Source organism: Pelobates fuscus, chromosome 6 (assembly GCF_036172605.1).
Source record: "Pelobates fuscus isolate aPelFus1 chromosome 6, aPelFus1.pri, whole genome shotgun sequence".
NCBI lineage: Eukaryota > Metazoa > Chordata > Amphibia > Anura > Pelobatidae > Pelobates > Pelobates fuscus.
This window is the reverse complement of record NC_086322.1, coordinates 104,966,691-104,988,858: the sequence shown is the minus strand read 5'-3', so window position 1 is coordinate 104,988,858 and position 22,168 is coordinate 104,966,691. Positions and strand designations below refer to the sequence as shown.

At 38.3% G+C, this 22,168-nt stretch overlaps 1 protein-coding gene across 1 annotated transcript; it reads right to left on the bottom strand.

Annotated features, from left to right (window-relative positions):
- Nucleotides 1-3,152: 3,152 nt before the first annotated feature.
- On the bottom strand, nucleotides 3,153-21,062 carry DCTD (dCMP deaminase). Its single transcript, XM_063458153.1, has 6 exons — nucleotides 20,937-21,062; nucleotides 19,258-19,369; nucleotides 16,528-16,663; nucleotides 9,346-9,462; nucleotides 6,743-6,839; nucleotides 3,153-3,730 (listed from the first exon to the last, which is right to left on the bottom strand). The coding sequence occupies exons 1-6, from the start codon at nucleotides 20,963-20,965 to the stop codon at nucleotides 3,652-3,654; spliced, it is 570 nt and encodes a 189-aa protein (XP_063314223.1). The 5' UTR covers nucleotides 20,966-21,062; the 3' UTR covers nucleotides 3,153-3,651.
- Between the last annotated feature and the right edge of the window lie 1,106 nt (nucleotides 21,063-22,168).

Below are 22,168 nucleotides of genomic sequence, written 5' to 3'. Positions count from 1 at the left end.
CCATATTATCATGAATCAAATACATGGGCACACATCTTGCCACAGTTTATGGAAACAAAAAGCATTTGAAGTGTAACTGTAATCCTTTCAAAATGCTATACTGAACAAGAAAAAGAAAAAAAAAAAAAAAAGGAAAAAAAAAGCACAACAGTGAAAAACATGCATTGCATTGAATTACATATTTTTTCATATGCAATATGTAAAAAAAATATTTAGCAAAAGCTGCAGATCTCGTTTGCTGCCTTTTCTTTCCCAGTCCAACATACAACGGACTCCAGACAGAAAGCATGTCAGCACGTTGAAGAGCTTTAGTGTGTGGAGTGTTACTTTAACCCCTTGAGGACGCAGGACGGTTCAGGACCGTCATCGGCATTTTTGCGTTGCCGACCGACGACGGTCCTGAACCGTCCTAAATTTAAAATGTACTTACCCGATCGCCGTCGTTCCCCCGGCGGCGATCGGCGGTGCTCCCGGTGTGGGGAGACTGCCTGCAGCCCAGACAGTCTCCCCATGGCGGTTTAGGACCCCTGGGGCCATGTGATCGCCCAACAGGGCGACCACATGGTCACAATAGGTGTCCTAGACTCTGCCTGCAGGGGGACTGTCTGTGCTGACAGGCAGTCTCCCTGCTGCTGTAAAATCATAAAAAAATTTAAAGTTATAGTTAATAAAAAAAAATATATTATTATATATGTGTATATATATGATATATAGACATATATTATACCTATATAATATATGTCTATATATCATATATATAATGTCATGCTAAGTGTATTTTTATATTAATATGTACATATATTAATATAAAAATACACTTATAATTAATTTGCACACGTATATATATAATATATATAATAACTATATATATTGTATATATATATTATTATAAAATACGAATAATAAATAATTTAAATTAAATTAAAAAAATTAAAAATAATAATAAAAAATTGAAAAAAAATTATATATCTATACGAAATTTTATTCTAACTGTATTTTGATATTAATATATATATATATATTTATATCAAAATACACTTAGAATGAAATTGTATATATATCTATGTATATTTAAATAAATAAAAAGAATGCGAACTATTCATATGTCGATATACAAAATTACATAAATAATGATATAAATATACACGTAGACTTCAAATATATAAATATGCATATATATTTAAATTCTACGTGCGTATTTAGGTAATATTTTGACATAATTAAGTTATTTTATTGATTGCAATTTAAGGGACCTGCCTGCCAACCCAGGCCGAAAGACCAGAGAATTTAATTTGCTATCACTGTATTTTACCCTGTAACGTTCTACGACACCCTAAAACATGTACATGTGGGGTACTGTTTTACTCGGGAGACTTCGCTGAACACAAATATTAGTGATTCAAAACAGTAAAACATATCACAGCGATGATATTGTCAGTGAAAGTGACTTTTTTTGCATTTTTCACACACAAACAGCACTTTTACTGATGATATAATTGTTGTGATACATTTTCCAGTTTTGAAACACTAATATTTGTGTTTAGCAAAGTCTCCTGAGTAGAACAGGACCCCCCATGTACAGGTTTTATAGCGTTTTTGAAAGTTACAGGGTCAAATATATAGGTAAAATATTTTTACATTGAAAATGGCCAGGTTGTTTACGTTGCCTTTGAGAGCATATGGTAGCCCAGGAATGAGAATTACCCCATGATGGCATACCATTTGCAAAAGAAGACAACCCAAGGTATTGCAAATGGGGTAAGTCCAGCCGTTTTTAGTAACCACTTAGTCACAAACACTGGCCAAAATTAGCGTTCAATTTTTTTTTTTACTTTTTTCACACACAAACAAATATGAACGCTAACTTTGGCCAGTGTTTGCGACTAAGTGGCTACTAAAAAAGTCTGGACATACCCCATATTGAATACCCTGGGTTGTCTACTTTTAAAAAAATATGTACATGTGGGGTGTTATTTAGCAATTTATGACAGATAACAGTGTTACAATGTCACTATTGATACATTTTAAAAATGTATGTTTTGAAACCGCAATATCCTACTTGTACTTATAGCCCTATAACATGCAAAAAAAAAGCAAAAAGCATGTAAACACTGGGTATTTTTGAACTCAGGACAACATTTTGAATCTATTTAGCAGTTTTTTTCATTCGCTTTTGTAGATGAGTAAAAGATTTTTCACATAAAATTCAAAAAACGTGTATTTTTTTCAATTTTTCATCATATTTTTTCATTTTTTTTAAATTAAATTAGATGAGATTATATAAATAATGGTATGTAAAGAAAGCCCCTTTTGTCCTGAAAAAAACAATATATAATTTGTATGGGAACAGTAAATGAGAGAGCGGAAAATTACAGCTAAACACAAACACCACAAAAGTGTCAAAAAGATGCCTGGTCACAAATGTACAACATCGCAAAAAAAGTCCAGTCCTTAAGGGGTTAAATGTAAAAATAGACTTAAAATACTATCCTATTATCTAGGACAGTGTTTTCCCAACCCACTCCTCATGGACCACCAACAGTTCAGAATTTGTGTGTCTCCCTGTTTTATTCTAATTGAGATACTGACAAAACCTGGACTGTTGGTGGTCCATGAGGACTGGGTTGGGGAAAACTGATCTAGGATACGACCTTTATGGGTCAGATACCTTAGCTTTATTAAGTGGTTGTAGAACGTTTTTCATTCCCTATTGAAATCAAGATCATACAATTTATTGAAGAATGAAAAAAAAAAATAATGGCTACATCTAGTGCATGTATCAAAAGGTGTGACACAATAATCAAATCAACATTAGTAACAATTAGCATGGGATGGGGGTTTGCGCCTTATAAATCAAAATGTGGTTCACTTGTGCCATCAAGATAAACATCTTTCTAAAGAACATGCTTAAAGAAAATACAAATAAGCACACAAGGTCAACATCCTAACCTTGTATCACAGTTTAAAAGTAGAAAAGACAAAAACACACCAATAACCAGTTACATGTGTTTTTAATAGCAGCACCTTTTAAAAAAAAAAAAAAAGACACTTAAACATGAAGTAGTAAAACCTACTAACCCATACTAACCTACTAACATTAACTTTATAAGTTTACACACATAGATATAGATATATATCTATATCTATCTTAAAGCAAACCGCCATATGAAAATTGAAAAACTACTATTTGGAGAAGAGAAAAAAAAGTGAAGGTGATGCCAACAGAGCACATAAATGGTTTAAAACCACTAATTTCAGTTTGAATTCTGTTCTCGCACTAGAAAACGTATATTTATTCCATACCAGGACTTCGTACAGTAACAGTCTTTAGTAAACAGTTGGTTAATTAAGCCGATTCTCATCAGTTTAATAAGGAGTCTACAGCATATTAATGTAACACAGCATGTTTGGTGAAATTGATACATCCATGTGTTTTTTCCAAAAAGTAAAAATTCACAGGAATTTATCAATAAACACATAAGCTAGTTCGAATATACAAGAAAAGCAGAACGTTCAGTAAAATCTGTGTAATACTAAAACTATACAGAGAAAAAATATATAATAATCGTGTGAGATATAGAATATTTTATGGTTTAATATACGTGAAAAAGCCATTTTGATATTATTTCTGAATTTAGCAAAAGAGAGCTTTTACAGTGGTTTCAGACTCTGTCTGGTATTGATCGAATCAAAATCTATAACGATCTTTCTGCGCTTCGGAACAAATTTCCTGAAAAGGAAGAAGAAATTAAATATATAAGAGAATAAAAGGTACATGTATGTTGAAATAGGTCACACAAGCAGATTTTGTTAATGTATAAAATTGGATTCCTTCTGCCCCCCACCCCATAAAAACCCAGTTATATAAATATTTCTTAGGATCTGCGCTATCTCTGGAGGAGCCAATTATAGTGCCCCATGCAGAGAGAATCCTTAGAAGGGATAGACTGAAACAAAAAGACACATGGGGTTGCTGAGGCTGTGTGTTTTTCAGCTAACAGAGATCACAAATTATCAGGGAAAGAAAACATTTTTAACAACTTAGCTCCAGGAGTTGGTTTCATTGCTAAAGTTTTTCTCGCTTTCATTTGAGCAAAATCGTTCTAACATCTCCATTTACTCTGAACGGAATTTAAAATATGTGACATTCATCCTTGTAGCGGTTTTATTGTTCTAGAAGTTAAAATGTGAACTTTTTGTAAAACATAAACTTACATGCACTACTCAAAGCACCCCTGGCACCTCCATTTGTAAATGGTATGCACCAATACTAGCTGCAGAGGTTGATCTTAACCTCTTAAGGACCAAACTTCTGGAATAAAAGGGAATCATGACATGTCACACATGTCATGTGTCCTTAAGGGGTTAAAGGCAGACTTCACCATGCCGTGTTTTTTTTTCTTTTCCTCACCAATTATTTTGAAGTGTAAATTGTAACCACTATGGTTTACACATTTGCATAAAAGCCTACCACGAAGACATAGGCCGCAAAACTCAAAAATAAAAATAACTTTTTATTTTATACTGTAACATGTTAAGTGCCAAAACCAGTCAAAAAAACAAGTACAGGTAAAACATAGTAGGTCAATGTGAAAAACGTGCAGTGACTACTGTCTGTCGCTGTCTCACACCATTAACAACACCAGTCATCACAGGGACTAGTCAATATTTGGACTTACAGCTCCTCTTCCAAGTACTTATGTCAAAATTGACATACCATTTCAGTGGCATGAGAGCCAGGAGGTATAATTCCCTGTTCACAGATTTACAATGCTTTTAGAGGGAGCTATAAGGAAAAGAACAAGCCAAAATCTTCTCACATCAGTGAGGAGAGGGCTACCTGGATATATACCAGTATCTAAAGTAATGGTGTGATCTCTGTGGTGGAGACAAATGAAAACAAAAAATTTACTTACCAGCAAAATGGCTATATACATAAATTCCTTAGCCTTGTAAGGCTATTCCTATATTACATGAAAACAGGTCTACCACACAGTATACATGACTAGCTTAAATATTGGTAAAAAAAAAAAAAAAAGTATGTCCAGTGTATGGTTGACTCTGTATGTATATTAGTCAGATTTGAGCAAAGATCCTCACAGTATGTGTATCAAATTAATATACAAAGTACTCATGCCAATAGTATCGATAATACTAGCATGGGTTTCTTCTGATGTTGTGATGGTAATTGCAGGATAGTACCAATGAAGTGATGTGCTTAATACAGAGTCAAAGGGTGTGTTATCTCAGCATGGCTGGTGTTCGCATAGACTGGTAAGAAGGAGATATAAGGAGAAAAATTGTAGTAAGCCTCTCTCCCTTTAAATCTAACTCGTTAAAAAAATAGGAAAAAATACATTAAAAAAAAAAAAAGATTGCAACAGGAACTTCAATGATTTACAAACCAACTATATACATAAAGAACTTAGCCGTATAAGGCTATTCCTATACCTGATGTGACAGGTCTACTAAACAGTGCACATGACCAGCTTTATTTATAAAAAAAAAAAAAAAAAAAAAAAAAAAATCTGCCAAAATTGGCCTGGTATAAGATAGATCCTGTGTATATTTCTAAATCAGATTTCTGTTGGAGATGGCGCAAAAAAAAATCAAAAAAAAAAAAAATCAAAAAAAATGTATCCAGGTGATACAAATTATTGCTATTTGTACCACCTGGTCTTGTGCACTGTTTAGTAGACCTGTCACATCAGGTATTATTTTAGTATCATATTATCGATACTATTGGCATGATTACTTTGTATATTAATTTGATACACATACTGTGATGTCCTTTGCTCAAATCTGACTAATACACATACAGAATCTACCATACACTGGACCTACTTTTTACCAACATTTAAGCCAGTCATGTATACTGTGTGGTAGACCTGTTTCATGTAATATAGGAATAGCCCTTTTCATACATTGGGGGTTAAGCCCCGAGACAGCCCTGGAGTATCTCACTGGTGTATCACCTCTGTGACTGTTAACACTTAAAAAGGATCACTAAAGTGTCAGGAAAACAAACTTGTTTTCCTGACACTATAGCATCCTTGAGACCCCCCTCCCTTGGCACTGAAGGGGTTAAAACCCCTTCAGCCACTTACCCTTATCCAGAGCCAGGCTCCCTCGGCGCTGGTGACCTCTCCTCCCCCACCGACGTCAGCTCACGAGTGGAGCCGAAGGCGCATGCGCCTTCAAACCACCCATAGGAAAGCATTATTCAATACTTTACTATGGATGTTCTGCATGCTCAATGCGAGTTTCGCATTGAGCGTCGCGGAAGTGCCTCTAGCGGCTGTCAGGAATACAGCCACAAGAGGTTGGAGTAACCCTGCAATGTAAACATAGCAGTTTCTCTGAAACTGCTATGTTTACATCTGAAGGGTTAAAACCTGGGGGACCTGGCACCCAGACCACTTCATTGAGCTGAAGTGGTCTGGGTGACTATAGTGTCCCTTTAAGACACATGTTGCTGTTACGCTGTTGTATGGGTGTAACACAGTCATAGAACCTTTTTTTATAGAGGGAGCTATAAGCTCTGCTTTAAAGCACGGTTTCGTCAAAATGAAAATTAATTGCATAGAAAGGAAGAAGGGACAAAATCCTAGCACCGTAACCTATTCAATACATTGTTCCTGAAGACCAATAAGCTGAAGTGGAGCTTCACAAACCCTCTAGTTATCTTGAAAAATAAATTCACATGACAATTTACTCTAAAAAGAACAAACAATGTCCTTACATGTATTTGACTCCAGAGAGGTCAAACATGTGTCTGGATGCTTGCATTTCTGGTGAGTCATGATACTTATCAGACATGAATATTACTTCTTTTATACCTATGGACATAAAAGAATAATGTCAGCAATAGCACACAAAGATTAAGATTCTATTAATATTCTTCCAGAACAAAAACATTTCAGAAAATTTTCAAAACTTGTAACCTGCATGTTGTATCGAATTACATTCAAAAAGGTTCAGGAACTCACAATCCACTGTCTCTGGTGGGGTCTAAAATCCTGTTAGGCTGTTATGCTTATATCATAAGAGGTAAATATAGGATTTGGTTTCCATAATATTATTTTTTTTCCCCATTTTATAAAATGCCACATAGGATTGTGTATGGAATAGAAAATCAAAATCCTTATTGGTTTAACTTTCCATAAAATTTTTCTACCACTGGCTTTTCTTTCAATTTAGATCCCCAATATTAGAGGCGAAGTGTGTGTATAACATATTTGCATTCTTTACATTTTGGGTGTTTGGTACATACATGCATTTTCACCATATGGGATGCAAAGCCTGTTTTATATTAAAGGACAGCTTTGAAGCCATAAAAACAAATGCAAATTATTTTGTGACAGTTACATTTATATAGGACATTAATCATATATCTAGGATCTGTAACATGGTTGAGAAAAACATAAAATGGAAGGCTTCAGTTTCATCAAATTAGTGCAGACAGAGGGACACTAAGCACCAAAATCACTAACTCTTAAAGGGAACTATAGGAACCCACACCACTTTAGCTTATTGAAGTGGTCTGGTTGCAGTGTCCCTGTCCCCCTTAGTCCTGCAATATAAATAATTGCAGTTTTAGAGAAACTGCAATAATTGCACTGCAGGACTAAGACTGCCTCTAGTGGCTGTCAGACAGCCACTAGAGGCACTTCCTGGTGGTAGCGGATGGCATTGGGCTGTCCTCAGAATGTGTATTTGTATGTGTTCGGTTAATTTTTGCCATACGTGTATGCAGCTTTCGTCTGAATCAGACCATCCCAGGAATAAGTGTGCCTCCAATTACCGTACGCAACAATGTTGCAAACGGGTAATTGCCAATTAGTGCAGTGTGTGCTTTGTCCACTGGGTGGCCGCCATTCGGGACACATGGCGGCGGCCATCTTAAACTCCCGAACAACTGTGTTTTTCAGTCGAGTGTCTGGAACTCAAATCGGACACTCGATTAGGCAAACACCGCTGAGACCTCCACACTGCCGTCAATTCGTGTAGGAACTACCGAACGGCTCCCCGTTCGGTAGAAAGAACCCCACGAACAAGGGGGTTTACCCGAATCCTCCCCAGTCTCCATAACCCAAGACATTTGTGTATTTTATTCCCCTTTTCTGGGACCGACCGCAGGGCCAAAATGTCTGGAACCCCTTTCGGCTGCTAACTGCAGCGCGGTCGGTCTTTTTATTACATCCAGGGATTTCCCGAACCCCTGGTCCAATCTGGGTGATATTTGAATATGTTTCTCACCCAGATCAGGGCTACCAGGGGATGTAATATTTAAAGAGGTACCCCCATGTTTAGGGGTACATCCAGAAAACCAGGGGAACTGTGTACTGCATAATGGGATTATGAGTCATACTAAGGGGAGGGAATGTGTGGGTGGCAACTCATGTATGATTGGTGTATTGTATAATTACTGTAAATCCCTCCCATGGGAGAAAGCTTTAAAAGAAGGTTGTGTGATTAAAAGTTCAGTTCTGCTCCTGATGCTGTGTGTCGTCCAGTCATTGGGATATTATTGGATTGTCTTGCCTGCTGGAATTATTGCCTTATGGATTTTAAATACTTGTTCCTGAGCCTCACTGGGATTTTGAGTGGAGATAACCTGTGGAATATCAACCTTCCGCTACACTGGTGGTTAAGCAACTTTTGGTCGCCTGACGTTGGACAGCCACACGCTCTGTATGAGGACATCGAGCGTCTGAAAAATCCACATAGGAACGCTCTCTCAAGGAGCTCAACGCACATTAACTCCCCCCCCCATTCGGTGACAGAGGAGGCAAGGCACCGACCCATTGCCGAGGGAGAATGTTTTTTTAACCCTTTCCATGCCAAAGGGGATTCAAGGGGGAGGGGGGGATCCAGAGGGAACTGTAGTGTAAGGAATACAGATTTTTGTTCCTTATACTATAGAATCCCTTTAATACAGTGCATAGATGCTGTCCACTTTCTCAGAATATGTAAAACATTGCAGTTTCAGACAAAATGGTAATGTTTACAGTATGCCAAGCACACACCTCTAGTTGCTGTCATTTCATTATCTCAGGACTTCGCCACACATGACATTTTATGAGAAGCATTGAATTGGCAGGTAACAGATTGCCACTGATGCACCATAGGTCTGTAATGCTTCTACAAGAATCATCGGAGTGAACCAGAGGTCATCGGGATTGATAATCTTATAATAGATGTTTGGGCAGCAGATTAAACACTGTCCTGGTGCTCCATTGAAGGCAAGTTAAATGCATAAATGTATTTGTTCCTTTAACTACAAATAAATATATTGGACATAAACATATGTTGATCGTGAGAGAATAAAATATATACACTTACCTGCTTGTATAATGAGCTTAGCACATTCATTGCATGGAAATAAAGCCACATACATGACACAGTTCTTCACATCTGCAGAGTTCTTGTTCATGATGGCATTAAGCTCAGCATGGCAGACTTGAAAAAAAAACAAAAAAAAAAAAAAAAACAATGATTAACTCAAGAAGCTGTTAAATAAGAAAAAAGAAAAAAAATATTTTTTCTACAGGTAATTTTACAACGGTTACTCCAATTACCATGACCACTTCACATCAGTGTGATTGCAGTGTCAGTGAGCCCACAATTAGAGTTCCAGGTTTACGAATGCCAGTTCTGTGCAACTTTCAATGCACAGAATGAGTCATTGATTGAGAGCGGTCAGCTGTAACTCTTGACCCATGAATAATGCCCCCGGTAAGGGAGCAAACCACTGCTGAGCAGTTTGCCCCAGTACAGAGGAACCCAGCTAGGGTAACTCCTGGCATCATAGCATCATGAGAAGCTTGGAGTATGCTTTTAATAGCACAAAACAGGTAGCTATAAACTACAAGATAAATTACTGTGGTGCAAAAGGTGTACTTTTGTGAGAGATTTACTAAAAGGCAATTCATGTGAATGTGTGCATTCGCTATACTTCAGAGGGTTCTTATAGAAAAGTGTTTTAGACCAAACCAAATGTTTGCTTGAATATCTGCCCCTGTCCAGATTTCAAAGTACAAATGCGTGCACGCCGAAGAAATCACACTGACAACAGAATCAGTTAATGAAAGCTTCGAGGAATTTTTACTTAGGGGGCGGCAAGCCCCTTATAAAGGCAAAAATACATCATATGCAAAATATAGGAGGACACGAAATGTACATTTTAATTGGTATTTGTTTAACCCCTTAAGGACCAAACTTCTGGAATAAAATGGAATTATGACATGACACACATGTCATGTGTCCTTAAGGGGTTAAGTGTTTTATCTTGATGGACTTCCTACGGGGTGTGAGGTCATCAGCATCCTGGGTGCAGCTCCGGATGGAGACGCCATCTTGTTACATGAAATTCTTTAGTCAATGGGAGGGAGTGTTCAAGTGGCCATTTTGAGTAGTGAATGAACACTGGTACATATAGTAAATAGACATTTTACTAACATTAATTTCTATCCATCACAAATGAAGATAAAAATCAGCCAAATTGCCATTCTCCAGGCACTGTCTGCATCTGTAGAAACCGTGGAGCGTCCAAATGTTAGCCATCTTTCAGGGTTAACCGGAAACTTTTTCTGTTAGACCTGGAACAACCTCCTATGCAGTGCTTAGAATGTTGCCGTCTTTATGGGTGTTAAAGCTACACTCCATCTGTCTCTGCCTACCTTTTGCCCCCATTCAACATAATTAACCCTGCTTAGGAGCACTTCCTCAAGGCTAAACACAGTGGAGGTAGGCAGAGCCAGGTCTGGGGGAGGCTGTGGGAGCACACAGGAGATTCCTCCTACTGCTCCTCTCAATCAATGTAAAACAAGGAAGTCTCTTCCTATAGCATACAGTCAGTCTCCAGGCTGACTTGGTGTGTAGACTGACATTGAGGTGAAATATCTAATATATATATATATATAAATATTAATTAGATATTTGTGCTAGCACAGTACATATTAAAATGAAATCAATTGTGTGTATCATAGCAGGTACACTTTAAAATATATAGAAATGTATTTTGGTAGGGTATAAAAAGTGTAAAAAAAACATTTGTTTGCAGCAATCAGTATTCCTTCTCCAAATGGATGTTTACAATTGAAAAACTTAACTTCAAATGCAGAACAGGTCTTAAAATAAAACTAGTAAATTGAAAAAAAAAAAAAAATGTTTTTAAAAGTTACAAAATCCCATTTCATCTACATACCACATTCAGAAAGTGCCACAGCTGGTTCCATTCAAAGGCCTTTTTTTTTTTTACACTACCGCACACATTCTATTTCAGTTAGTAGGAAAAATTAGATGGGTTTATAAAAATAAGTTCCTACATTTGGCTATTCCGAGACTGAATAAGGTTAGGATTATTCTAAATGCATATATCAACCTGTCCTACAATTGAAGCTGAAAAGAGGTGACTGGAAAGGTAATCAAAATACCACAGGGAATTTTATAGATTAAGTTATAACCATGAAAGCAAACACTGCAAAAAGAGAAGTATATATCAAGGCAGTACAAATATATATCCAGTGTCCACACATATGGGGGAAGGGGGGGGGAAATCATCCAAATAAACATTTTGTTTTAATTGAAGGCTTGAAAGGATCTTAATTCACACATTGTTAGAGAGGATGGCAACGTAAAACAAACACGAACAGCTTAAAAGCAAACGGTTACTGCTCAGGATTTTTTTTTTTAACATTCTGTGTGAGGGTATACTATGTCAGAAAAATCCAGACATTGTAAGCAAACAGTAGTAACCTTTAATAACTAAATATATATATATGCTATTGCAGTAAGATGACTTACAGCAACCCTACAACACTAGGATACTCTCTTATTAATGAAAACAGAAATTTTTACTCACCGTAAAATTATTTTTTCTTAAAATGGTGGCAGTACGTATGGGTTGTGCTTCCTAATTGGGACAAGCATCTGCAAGATAGGTGATTAAGAAAAGTCCCTCCCCTTTACCCTATAAAGGGCTTCCCGGCAAACCCACCTCAGGCGTAGCAAGAATACACACCTAAGCCACACACTAAGCAAAATTGTATTTTAGAGGGAGGGAGATTTGTACTGCCACCATATTAAGAAAAAAAAGAAAAGAAAAAAAAAGTTACGGTGAGTAAAAATTTATTTTTTTTCTGACATATGGTGGCACTACACTTGGTATATTGCAAGATTCCCAATCGGGGGGCCTTATGCCTAAACAGCTTGAAGTACCTACGCCCAAATGCAATTTTAAGGGCAGAGAGTAAATCTAGCCTGAAAATGCCTGACGTTTTGTAAGATGCTAAAAGCTGACCAAGAAGCAGCCATGCTGATTTCTTCGGGTGAAGCAAAAACTTTTCTCTGCCCACGAAGTGGCCATTGCCTTTGTGGAATGCGCTGTAAAGACTCTGGCAAATCAAAACAACTGAAGTATAGGCCATTATTGACGAAAGAACGAGAAATAGAATTACGAGAGCCTTCATTCCCCTTAAAACTTTCCCCTGGAAGTTGACAACAGGTGATCTGATCTTCTGAATTCAGCTGATGTTGAAAGGTACATCTGAAATGCCTTTTTTTTTTTTTTTAAACTCTAGAAAAAGGCTCTAAAAGATAACTCTGGAAGAATTGAAGTTTTAGGATGAAACAACTTTCATCCTGATGGAATAGAAGAAATTCCACTGAAGAAGATCTATCCTGAAGCTCGCTTACTCTCTTGGCCACTAAGAATGCTGGTTAAGCTTTAGCATACTAAAAAGAACCACCTTCAAAAGTAAAAGGAGACCTGAAAGACTGAAGAAAGATCCCAGGAGGGAAACAGAACTCCTGGGTGGCCTAAGAAGCCTATTGCTTTAAAGAAACTTCTAACCAATATATACGAAGACCAATCCCTTCTCAGAAAGAACTTTGGGAATACAATTTGGTCTTAACGTGGAAACACCCAACCTGTGGAAATCTCCTACAAAAAGGTATAAATTTGAACCAACCGGACATATCAACTAGAAGACAATGACAATGTAGACACTCTACCCAAATCCTCATGTAAACGTTAGAGGCGGAACGACTAGAAGATTATACGCAACAAGTGGACCCTGACTCATGAGATGAAGGATCCACCATGCAGTGCCCTACCGTCAATAAGAACCTATTCAACACTTCCAGTAGGATATCCTGCCTTCCAAAAGTGTTTGAGATCGGAAGATCCCCAAACCTGAAAGTCATCTGGCTCGTGTTTGGCCAGTAAGGAAAGATTGGCAGAACCAATGCTCTGTCCATTACCTCTTTGAAGAAGTCTTGGGAACAGTCTATAGAAGAAAAAATGTAAGCCCAGAGAAATACCCTTACATAGATAGGCCAACTATTCAACGTGAACTCTCTGTCCTGTACAGAGGGGCAAACCTGAGAATCTTCATGTTCTCTTTGCCATATAGTCTATCCAGGCACTCCAAAACTCTCTGTAGACCGTGAACATGATCAGAAATATAGACCCTTACCCTTGATCCCAACTTCTTGTACCAGGGTTGTAGGTGATGACATTGTCAACACATCATGAGTGGAATGGAGAGAGGACCTCCAAGTGATCCTGAGCCCAGTACACCGTTTTGGTACATAGCTGAAACAGACCTTGCCTCTGGCTCAGCCCTGTCTGTTGACGTGAGGGGAAACAGTGTCGTAGTCTGACCGCATTGTAATTGGTCCCTCAATCAACCAAGATCTGAATCGGTGAGGGGAGTGAAGAACTGCCTTAAGAGCTATGAAATTAGTGGACTATTTTTCTTAGGACCGAGAACACTGGCACATTAGAGAATTTAGACGAGCGACCCAGCCTGTATTAGATGAATTCTGTGGTGAAAATTATTCCTTCTATAGGCAGAAAGGACAGCTTTCGCTTTTTTCAAAGAGTCTAGGAGACAAAAATCCAAGATTTCCAGTTAACTGCAGGAAGTGGAGGTGTCAGACATCCCAGCAATCTCATTCCTCCTTATGGAGGAATTCTCTTTATTCACAATTGGACCTTTCCTTTAGGAGTGCAGTAGATGCCGAGGTAAAGTTTTAAGATTAATACAAACCTCAAAACCCCTATGTTTCCTTGCGAAGAATAAAATACTTTATAGTCTCCGTATCCAACCGTGTTGCTGTAGCACTCTGCTAGCTACCCGAACATACTTAAAGGGCAAATGTCCAGATTAGCAATAAGTAGCCAAACTCCCATGTAGGGAATGCCTCGTTCCCTAAAATGGGCTGCTTTGGGAGCATTTTCAAGAGCAATGAAATCTCTATAATCCACGTATTACAGTGTATTTTCGGAAAACTTCTTGAGGGGCCATAATAGGGATATGTGGGAATATATCTCTGTGATCTATATACACCATGAAATTCCGTTCTGCAATAACAGAGTTACAGAAGCAGAAGTTTCAATTCTGATCCTCAAGAGAGGAACAAATTAATTTAAATTCATAACCGTTTAAAGGAAAGAGCCATGCCCACTCAGCCTACCACCCGGGCGGCTATCGGGCTTCCTCCCCCAGACAGCAACCTGTGTGCCTCATCTCCAACAGACGCTTGATCCGTCCCGTGCTGGGACAAGGAAGAACTGGGGTGGGTTCGCCAGGGAAGCCCTTTATAGGGTAAAGGGGAAGAACTTTTCTTAAATCACCTATCTTGCAGATGCTCGTCCCAATTAGGAAGCACAACCCACACGTACTGCCACCAGATGTCGGAAAAAAATATATTGTTCTTACCGAGTTCGTGTAAAATTTCAAAAAATTTGCAATACAGGAGTCATCGGTGTAAACTCATTTTTCTTCTGGATATGTTATTCTTTTCTACATTACAAGCTCATTTGAACAGGATAACTTCACCTCTTATTCTAGAGGTCATTCTAAATTATTTTTAAATCAGATATTTTGTTTTCCACATACTTATTCCAGAAAATGTATCAGACTGAGATGTGCACACAGAGTCATTCCCTTCAGCTAAACAGTAGCATATATGTAAATAAATAGTTGGGCAGTGAAGAGGGGCTGCTATAATCTTTGTTTACTGTTAAAATCGAAAGCACATGGGCTTTAATCAGAGTATACCTTATTAGCTTGTGGGTAGGGGAGAGAAAAAAAAATTTTTAGACTGAAAATGATAGGAAAATGAACACTGCAGTCCAGCTTGGTCAGAATTTACATTGATAATGTGGACATGGGTTTCTGGTAACAACAGGATACTCAGTAGGTGACAGACATCTGGTGTTGACTAGTAATTTCATTTAATTGTTGTGTATGGCAACAAAACTGAATTAGGTTTGGAATCTCTGAGTGACTAGATACTGGAGATTTGAAACAAAGGAACAGTAAATGAATAGACCATCACAGGAACCTTGCAGGATGATGGATCTTTATTTTCCATCAGCTAGTTTTGAATGACTTGGGAGATTGATTTAAGAATGTTTCCCAAATAATTTAGGAGGGCCTATCATTAATCCGTATTTTGGCAGATTTAGGACTATACGACCTCTGACTTAAGCAGCATCTGAGAAGGTTTAATGGCTTGTGGGTTATACAAGTTAATCACTTTACTATACCTTTATTCAGATTTTTTAACATTAACAGGGCTATCCACAAAAATGAGATTTCAAAGTCAATTTCAAATTAAAGGGCAGAATAGCCCTGTAACTTAGTGATTGAAAATTTCGAATTAATAGCCAAACTGAAAGCATAGCCGACTTAGAGAATGATTACAGTTTGGCTATTTCAACCTTAGTGAATAACCCTGATAACATTTATCATATGTGGGCTACATATATTGCATGTTCAGCCCTGGAATGGATTTGTAAGTTAATGTATTACTTTAGATGTTAAAATGTAGTATTTATAAAATAAAAAGTGTGTAAATACTCCTTTATACATATTATGCCCATTTTTATTTATGTGTTTTTCGTTCTTGAATAAATAGATCCTAATCGGCGAGTTGGAATTGAGTCTCCCCCCCCCCCCCCCCCCTCATGCTGTTCCGGTCTCACATTGGCTTTCCCCGCCTCAATGGCTGAGAATGAATCTTGATAATCTCAGCCAATCAAATGCCTACCCACAGGAAAGCATTAGGAGGCGACTGCGCATGTGCTAATCAGCATCTTCTCAGAGATATATTGAGTCAATGCATCTGTATTGGGAACATTCAGCGCTTCCATGCAGAGGTGGAGACGCTGAAAAGAGGTGCTGCACTTGAATAGGAAGCACCTCTAGTGGTCATCTGAGTGACTGCACCTAGGTATGTAGACTGTTACCAGGGAGTATTTACACTGAAAAGCCTGCATGGACAGGGTATTGACATCAGAATCATTACATTAATATGTAGTGGTTCTGATGACTATAGTGTCCCTTTAAGAACTGTAATTTAGTCATTGAAAATTGTTATTTAAAATAAATAAATAAACCTTGTCTAACTTTTGTTTGCTAGCTGGTACGTTCAAAGCAAATTTGTCATACCCTGTCCTAATTAGACTTTAACCCCATATCAAAGTCATCGAGCCACACAAATTTTACACACCATACGGATACTTCGTGTCCAGTTTATTCTGAGCAGTGCGTGCCCAAGGAAGCACATCATCATGGCAACCATTAGGCATCCCATTGTAGCCAATTCCAACAATCTTGTTCTCAGAATTAACAATACATGCACCCACCTGAAAAAAAGAAGAAAAAAAAAACATTTTGCAAGTTAAAACAGAACTCCATCACATTGACCAGCTACTGGCCCATAAAGCAACTGCAGGTCAATGTAGCCCAGGGCTGTCCAACCTGCAGCCCCCCAGATGTTGCTGAACTACAACTCCCATGATTCTTTCAATTAAACAGATAGACAGGGAATCATGGGAGTTGTAGTTCAGCAACATCTGGGGGGCCGCAGGTTGGACAGCCCTGATGTAGCCGAAAGATCTATAAACACACAAGTATAAATACTGTATACATACAAAATGTTGGACATAAACACCTTACAGTTAGTTCTTTCTGACACAATACCACAATAACAGGTAGTCCTCAGACATTAGCGTCAGAGGAAGGCAAAGTATTACATAGCAACATCATATATATGTGGACAAAGTCAGTGCTGCAGTTATAAGTGAACGTACACATGCTACTGAAATTAATTAACAATCAAAAAGATATACAGCATAGTCAACACTACAGGATCAATATTTGATATTATAGATTTCAAAATCTCTACTATATGGCAATCTTTCCCCTTAGTTAACATATATTTTAGGTGATTGCATAGAAACTGAAGGGCATTGACCGTAGACAGCATGATGCAAACCTGCCATGACGCATCTCAAAATCACTTTCCTATTTAACCCCTTAAGGACACATGACATGTGTGACATGTCATGATTCCCTTTCATTCAAGAAGTTTGGTCCTTAAGGGGTTAAAGGGTTAGTCTCAGTATCATAACCACTATAGAATGTTGTAGCTGGTTTGATGCTAGAAGTATCCTAATGCAGGGCTGTTTGGAATCGAAGAGCCATTTTTTTTTTAACTGACCAAGTTTAATTTTAAGGCAAGAAACATGCAATTCTTAAAGGGACACTAGTCACCAGAAGCACTACAGCTTAATGTAGTTGTTCTGGTGTCTATAGTCTGCCCTGCAAGTCTTTTCAATGTAAACACTATTGCGCGTGCACAATATCCTTCTTATGCTTTTCTATGGGAAAGAATTGGCTTAGCGGAGATCATCAATCTTTATGGAGGAGAAACCAGGCATGGCGAAACGAGCACAGTGTGGGGGAAAAAAAGGCGAGTACAAACACCTTTCTTGTGTGATTGGAAGGGCAGGTACCTAAACAAACAGACAGACACACACACACACACACACACACACAGAGATGCATACACACGCACACATTTTCTCACACACTCACAAATTTTAATTTAACCCCTTAAGTCCGCAGGGCGTACATTTACGTCCTTTTTAAAGCGGCTCTAAACGCTGCAGGACGTAAATGTACGCCCTCCGGTTTTTATTCACTTACCCGGTCGCCGGCGATCGCGGTTGGGGGGACTCCCAGGGAGCCCCCCCCGCGGCAGATCTTCCTCCTCCGGTCCCCCCCGGTCATGTGAGAGTGAGGTCCTTGCGAGGACCTCACAATCACATGGCCGGTATAGCTGGCTGCAGCAATGCCAGCAGGGGGACTAACTGTAATGACAGTTAGTCCCCCTGCTGGCTTAGATTATATATATATATATATATATATATATATATATATATATATATATATCAAATTACACGTAGACTGATACTGATTAAATATATATATAATTATTGTTACATTATATTCCAGCGCTGCTTCCTTGCTGCCTCAGCTAGCATTCTTAACTAAAGGGTTGACATATCCCATGTGCCAGGGCAAAATTTCTAGTTGCCGTGGCAACCTGGAACCTGGGATTTGTCAAGCCCTGTCCTAGTGCCTAGAGCTAACTGTTTTGCCTCTTAACTGGGCGTCAATCATCCTTTAATAGCAGTTGAATGGCATCCAGCTTCTGCAGAAGCCTACTGCCAATCCAGCTGGTCATTCATTGGCATCTCTCGCTCAAGGATGCCTACTGACACTGCTGGAGCTGGGGAGTACACCTGCAGTAAAAATATTAAATATCTAAGTTTGTGCAGCAATTCATAATGAAGTACCTGGCACCATGACAACTTAAACACTGTAGTGGGCATGGTATTTATGTTTACAGTAACCCTTTAAAGGACACTCTAAACAAAAAAAATGTCCACTTAGAACCTGTGCACAGAGCAAATATTACTTTCTCTCTGAAACAATATTTGTCTCAAACGATGACTCTAGCGGCTGTCAGACTGAGTTACAAGATTATCTTTCTTCTTTAAATCTTTGAAAATGTAAACATGTCCAATGCTCCTTAATGAGATGTAACTATGGCTGGCCATTGCATAAAATCCCCACAAATCTCAAACAATAAAAAGGTTACTACACAGGGAAAGCACATTACAGATAGTCCTCACATACCGACCACGTTTCATTCTTACGAGTCGGTCGTAAAACGAATTGGTCGGTAAGTGAGGATGCGCACCAGAACAGGTCTATGTTCGGGGAAATTTCCCTGAACATAGACCAGCTCTCTAACGTGGGGAATCCCTCAAATCCCCGCACTTGAGAACTGGCCATAAGTCCAAGACATCGTTAAACAGGCAAGTTATAAAGTGAGGACTACCTGTACCATCAACCAGCTCATGGCATCACTTCCATGTACATACTTTACCTGGGAACTGGGATCTTTACTTCTCTGAGCTGCTAAAAATGCAACAGCCATAAAATATTCACACCATTCCAAATAATCTTCCCGTTTCTTGGACAAAGCTTCCGCTCCATGCCTAGAAGGCAAATTGAGAGAGTTACGACATCTTCAGTGTAAACTGCATCCAGGTTTGGGGTTAAGAATCTAAACCAAGAGAGGTTTTTTTTTTTTATACCCCCCTTTTTTTTTTTTTTTTTTTTTTTTTTTAAATGGTGTTGGAAGATATAGGGTTATAAATGCATTGTGTTGGTAAAATAAAATAAATAAAAACACATATTTACACTAGGATCCCTCAACATGGTAGCCAGAACATGCACAACAGCATGGCATTGACACACAGGGCACATAGCCTGGTTTGCTAGTTTAATGATTTCGGCAGTGTGTAGATTGATAGCAGTTGCTCTATGGAAGTTTTCAGTTTATCAAAAGTTATTCCACTCAAGCAGCGGTGGGATAACTGTTGGACAGGGGCCTATACAATAAGGGACTTAGACTAGATTGTGAGGCTCACTGCCATCACAAATATTGAGCAGTAAAAAGGATGATAGGGAGTCATACAAGCATGGGAAACATATGGATGGGAGTAATATGAGCACAGGGAGAGGAAAGACAGTGGAAATAGAACATGCTGCGGGTAGTAGAGGGAATTGGTGGTTGTAACATAAGGATGCAGAGTGGTGGAACGGATAAGAGGATAGAGAAAGAAAATGGCAGAAGAGAGTAACATGACATTGCAGAGAAGGGGGGATAGGAATGATAAGGCCAGTAGGAGTGATAAGAAAATGGGTGTGTGGTGGAGTATCAGATACAGTGTTCTGGTGTACATCTACAATAACTCCTAGCATTAGTGATGTGTTTATTTACAAGGTATTCTCTTGCAGAGTGTGGCCCTAGCTGGGTGCAGAAAGGATCTAATGCCAAACCCTACACCGCAAGAAACCATGTGAATAGAAGTGACAGGCAGCCAAGTTATTGTTCATGTACCTATGCCATCAAATACAGAGGGCAATATATTGGAAGAGGGATTTGGGGGCTGCACTGCATCCATAAATAGAACACATGGTGCTTTCCAAATTTAACTATAACTCAGTTTAGTGAATAAACATCATTCGTTGCTGGAGAGTGTGCGGTGCGGTACATGAAACAATGAACACTGCAGAGCCCTTACTGTCAGTTACTATAACAATGACATAGCATATGATCAGAATTAGCTTAGGTATTGTAATACAGATGTTAACTGCATATCCGTCGCACTTATACAGTCAGATGGCTGGCTGAGAGTAATGAGAAACAGCCCCATGCTCCTGGAATGCCACAGATAAGCCAACACCATAATCTACCATGTAAACCAGGGGAAACCAAAAGGTAGCAGCCCAGTTGTTGCAGAAACAGAACTTCCATATTTCTTAACCAGCTATAAGGTTGGCAAAGCATCAAAGGGGTTGCAGTTCTTCTGCAACAGCTGGGGATCTACTTCCTGCCCCCTCCCCCTGGATTATAAACACTCATATCTTGTCTAGTACATGTATATGAATGACACATCCTGCCAACAAAAGCTAAACAAAGGTCACGTGACTGTCCCAAATTACAACCTAAAGCCCCTGTCATGCCACCCCCATTAAACCCCCAGTCAGTGATGTTACCCATTGAGAGGGGGGAGCTCCTCACTCATTGTCAGTGTTCAGCAGCCTTTTCACAGTGTGAGAGATATCAGTGCAGTCAGCCTCATGCACATAAACCTGCTCTCACTAATTCACTTCCTCACTTTGTCCCGGTCTATTCGGCAGCATCTATTGGCTGAAAAGGGTCACTCCTCTTCCCCTGTGCCTCTCCTAAATTAAAGTTTAACCCCGCAGCTGCTGCACTGCTCTGAAAGCTTGTTTGTTTAAGGCAGTGATTTTACATACTACCTATGATTTATATATATATATTTGTTTTCTATATTTAAATTTTTCATTCTTATACAAGGAACTATATGTGCACTTGAATGTGGCATTTTAGTCAACTTTAATTTTGAGCAAATTAGATAAATATATATGTTGCTTTAAACTAGCTCTCTACATATTTTTACTTGTTGCTATTGAGACTCTGTAGCATTACATTCTGTTAAGAATTCAGTGCCTTGGGATTTTCTTTTATAGAGAAGACTAGATTCGAGTGGTTTACTAGACGAGGAATCGCATTAACCTTTTTTCCCGATGTTTTATAGAAAATGTATACTGCATGGCTACAATGAATGCACACTCTTTATTACAATGATAAAACTCACTTTTAAAATGATGGCTTTTTACTGTTGACTTAAAAATGTTACACTAAAAACATAGTTGATGTATTAGAATGCTTTTGATTTCATTGGCATAATGCTGCCAGGGGCATGTGTACTGCAGGGGTTAATTCTAACACACACATAATATAAACAAAATAATGAATGAACATAAAACATAGAATGAACATAATAAAAAATACAGATTGAAATATGTGATGAAAAAGGCAGTTTCTTATTTCGTTTTAAAAAAAATGTTACAAAACGTATATTCACTTCAAAATAAATAACTTATGACCAAACATCTCCAGTCTTTAACCCCTTCAGGACTGAGCCAAATGTACAAGTTGTGAACAAAACAAAACGTAAACAAAACCTGGCATTTGCGCTATATGTCTGTCCAACCTTAATTCACCTCTGTCATATTAAATGCACCCCCCCCCCCCCCTTATTATATATCATTTTATTCAGGGGAAACAGGGCTTTCATTTAATATCAAATATTTAGCTATGAAACAAAATTTAATATGAAAAAAATGGGAGAAAATAAGAAATGTTATTTTTTTAGTTCTACATGACATTTTAACTGTCAATGTCATAATACTGTTTGCTT

What these genes read in the sequence shown, in the direction of transcription:
- DCTD (XM_063458153.1), bottom strand. Translation starts at nt 20,965, where the DNA reads ATGAGTGAGGAGCTCCCCCCTCTCAATGG. An exon ending in GAGCTCCCCCCTCTCAATGG is followed by an intron (nt 19,370 to 20,936) that starts GTAACATCACTG and finishes TTTGCCTTCTAG; the next exon opens with GCATGGAGCGGAAGCTTTGT. An exon ending in CTCTCTGGAGTCAAATACAT is followed by an intron (nt 3,731 to 6,742) that starts GTAAGGACATTG and finishes CTTCCTTTTCAG; the next exon opens with GAAATTTGTTCCGAAGCGCA.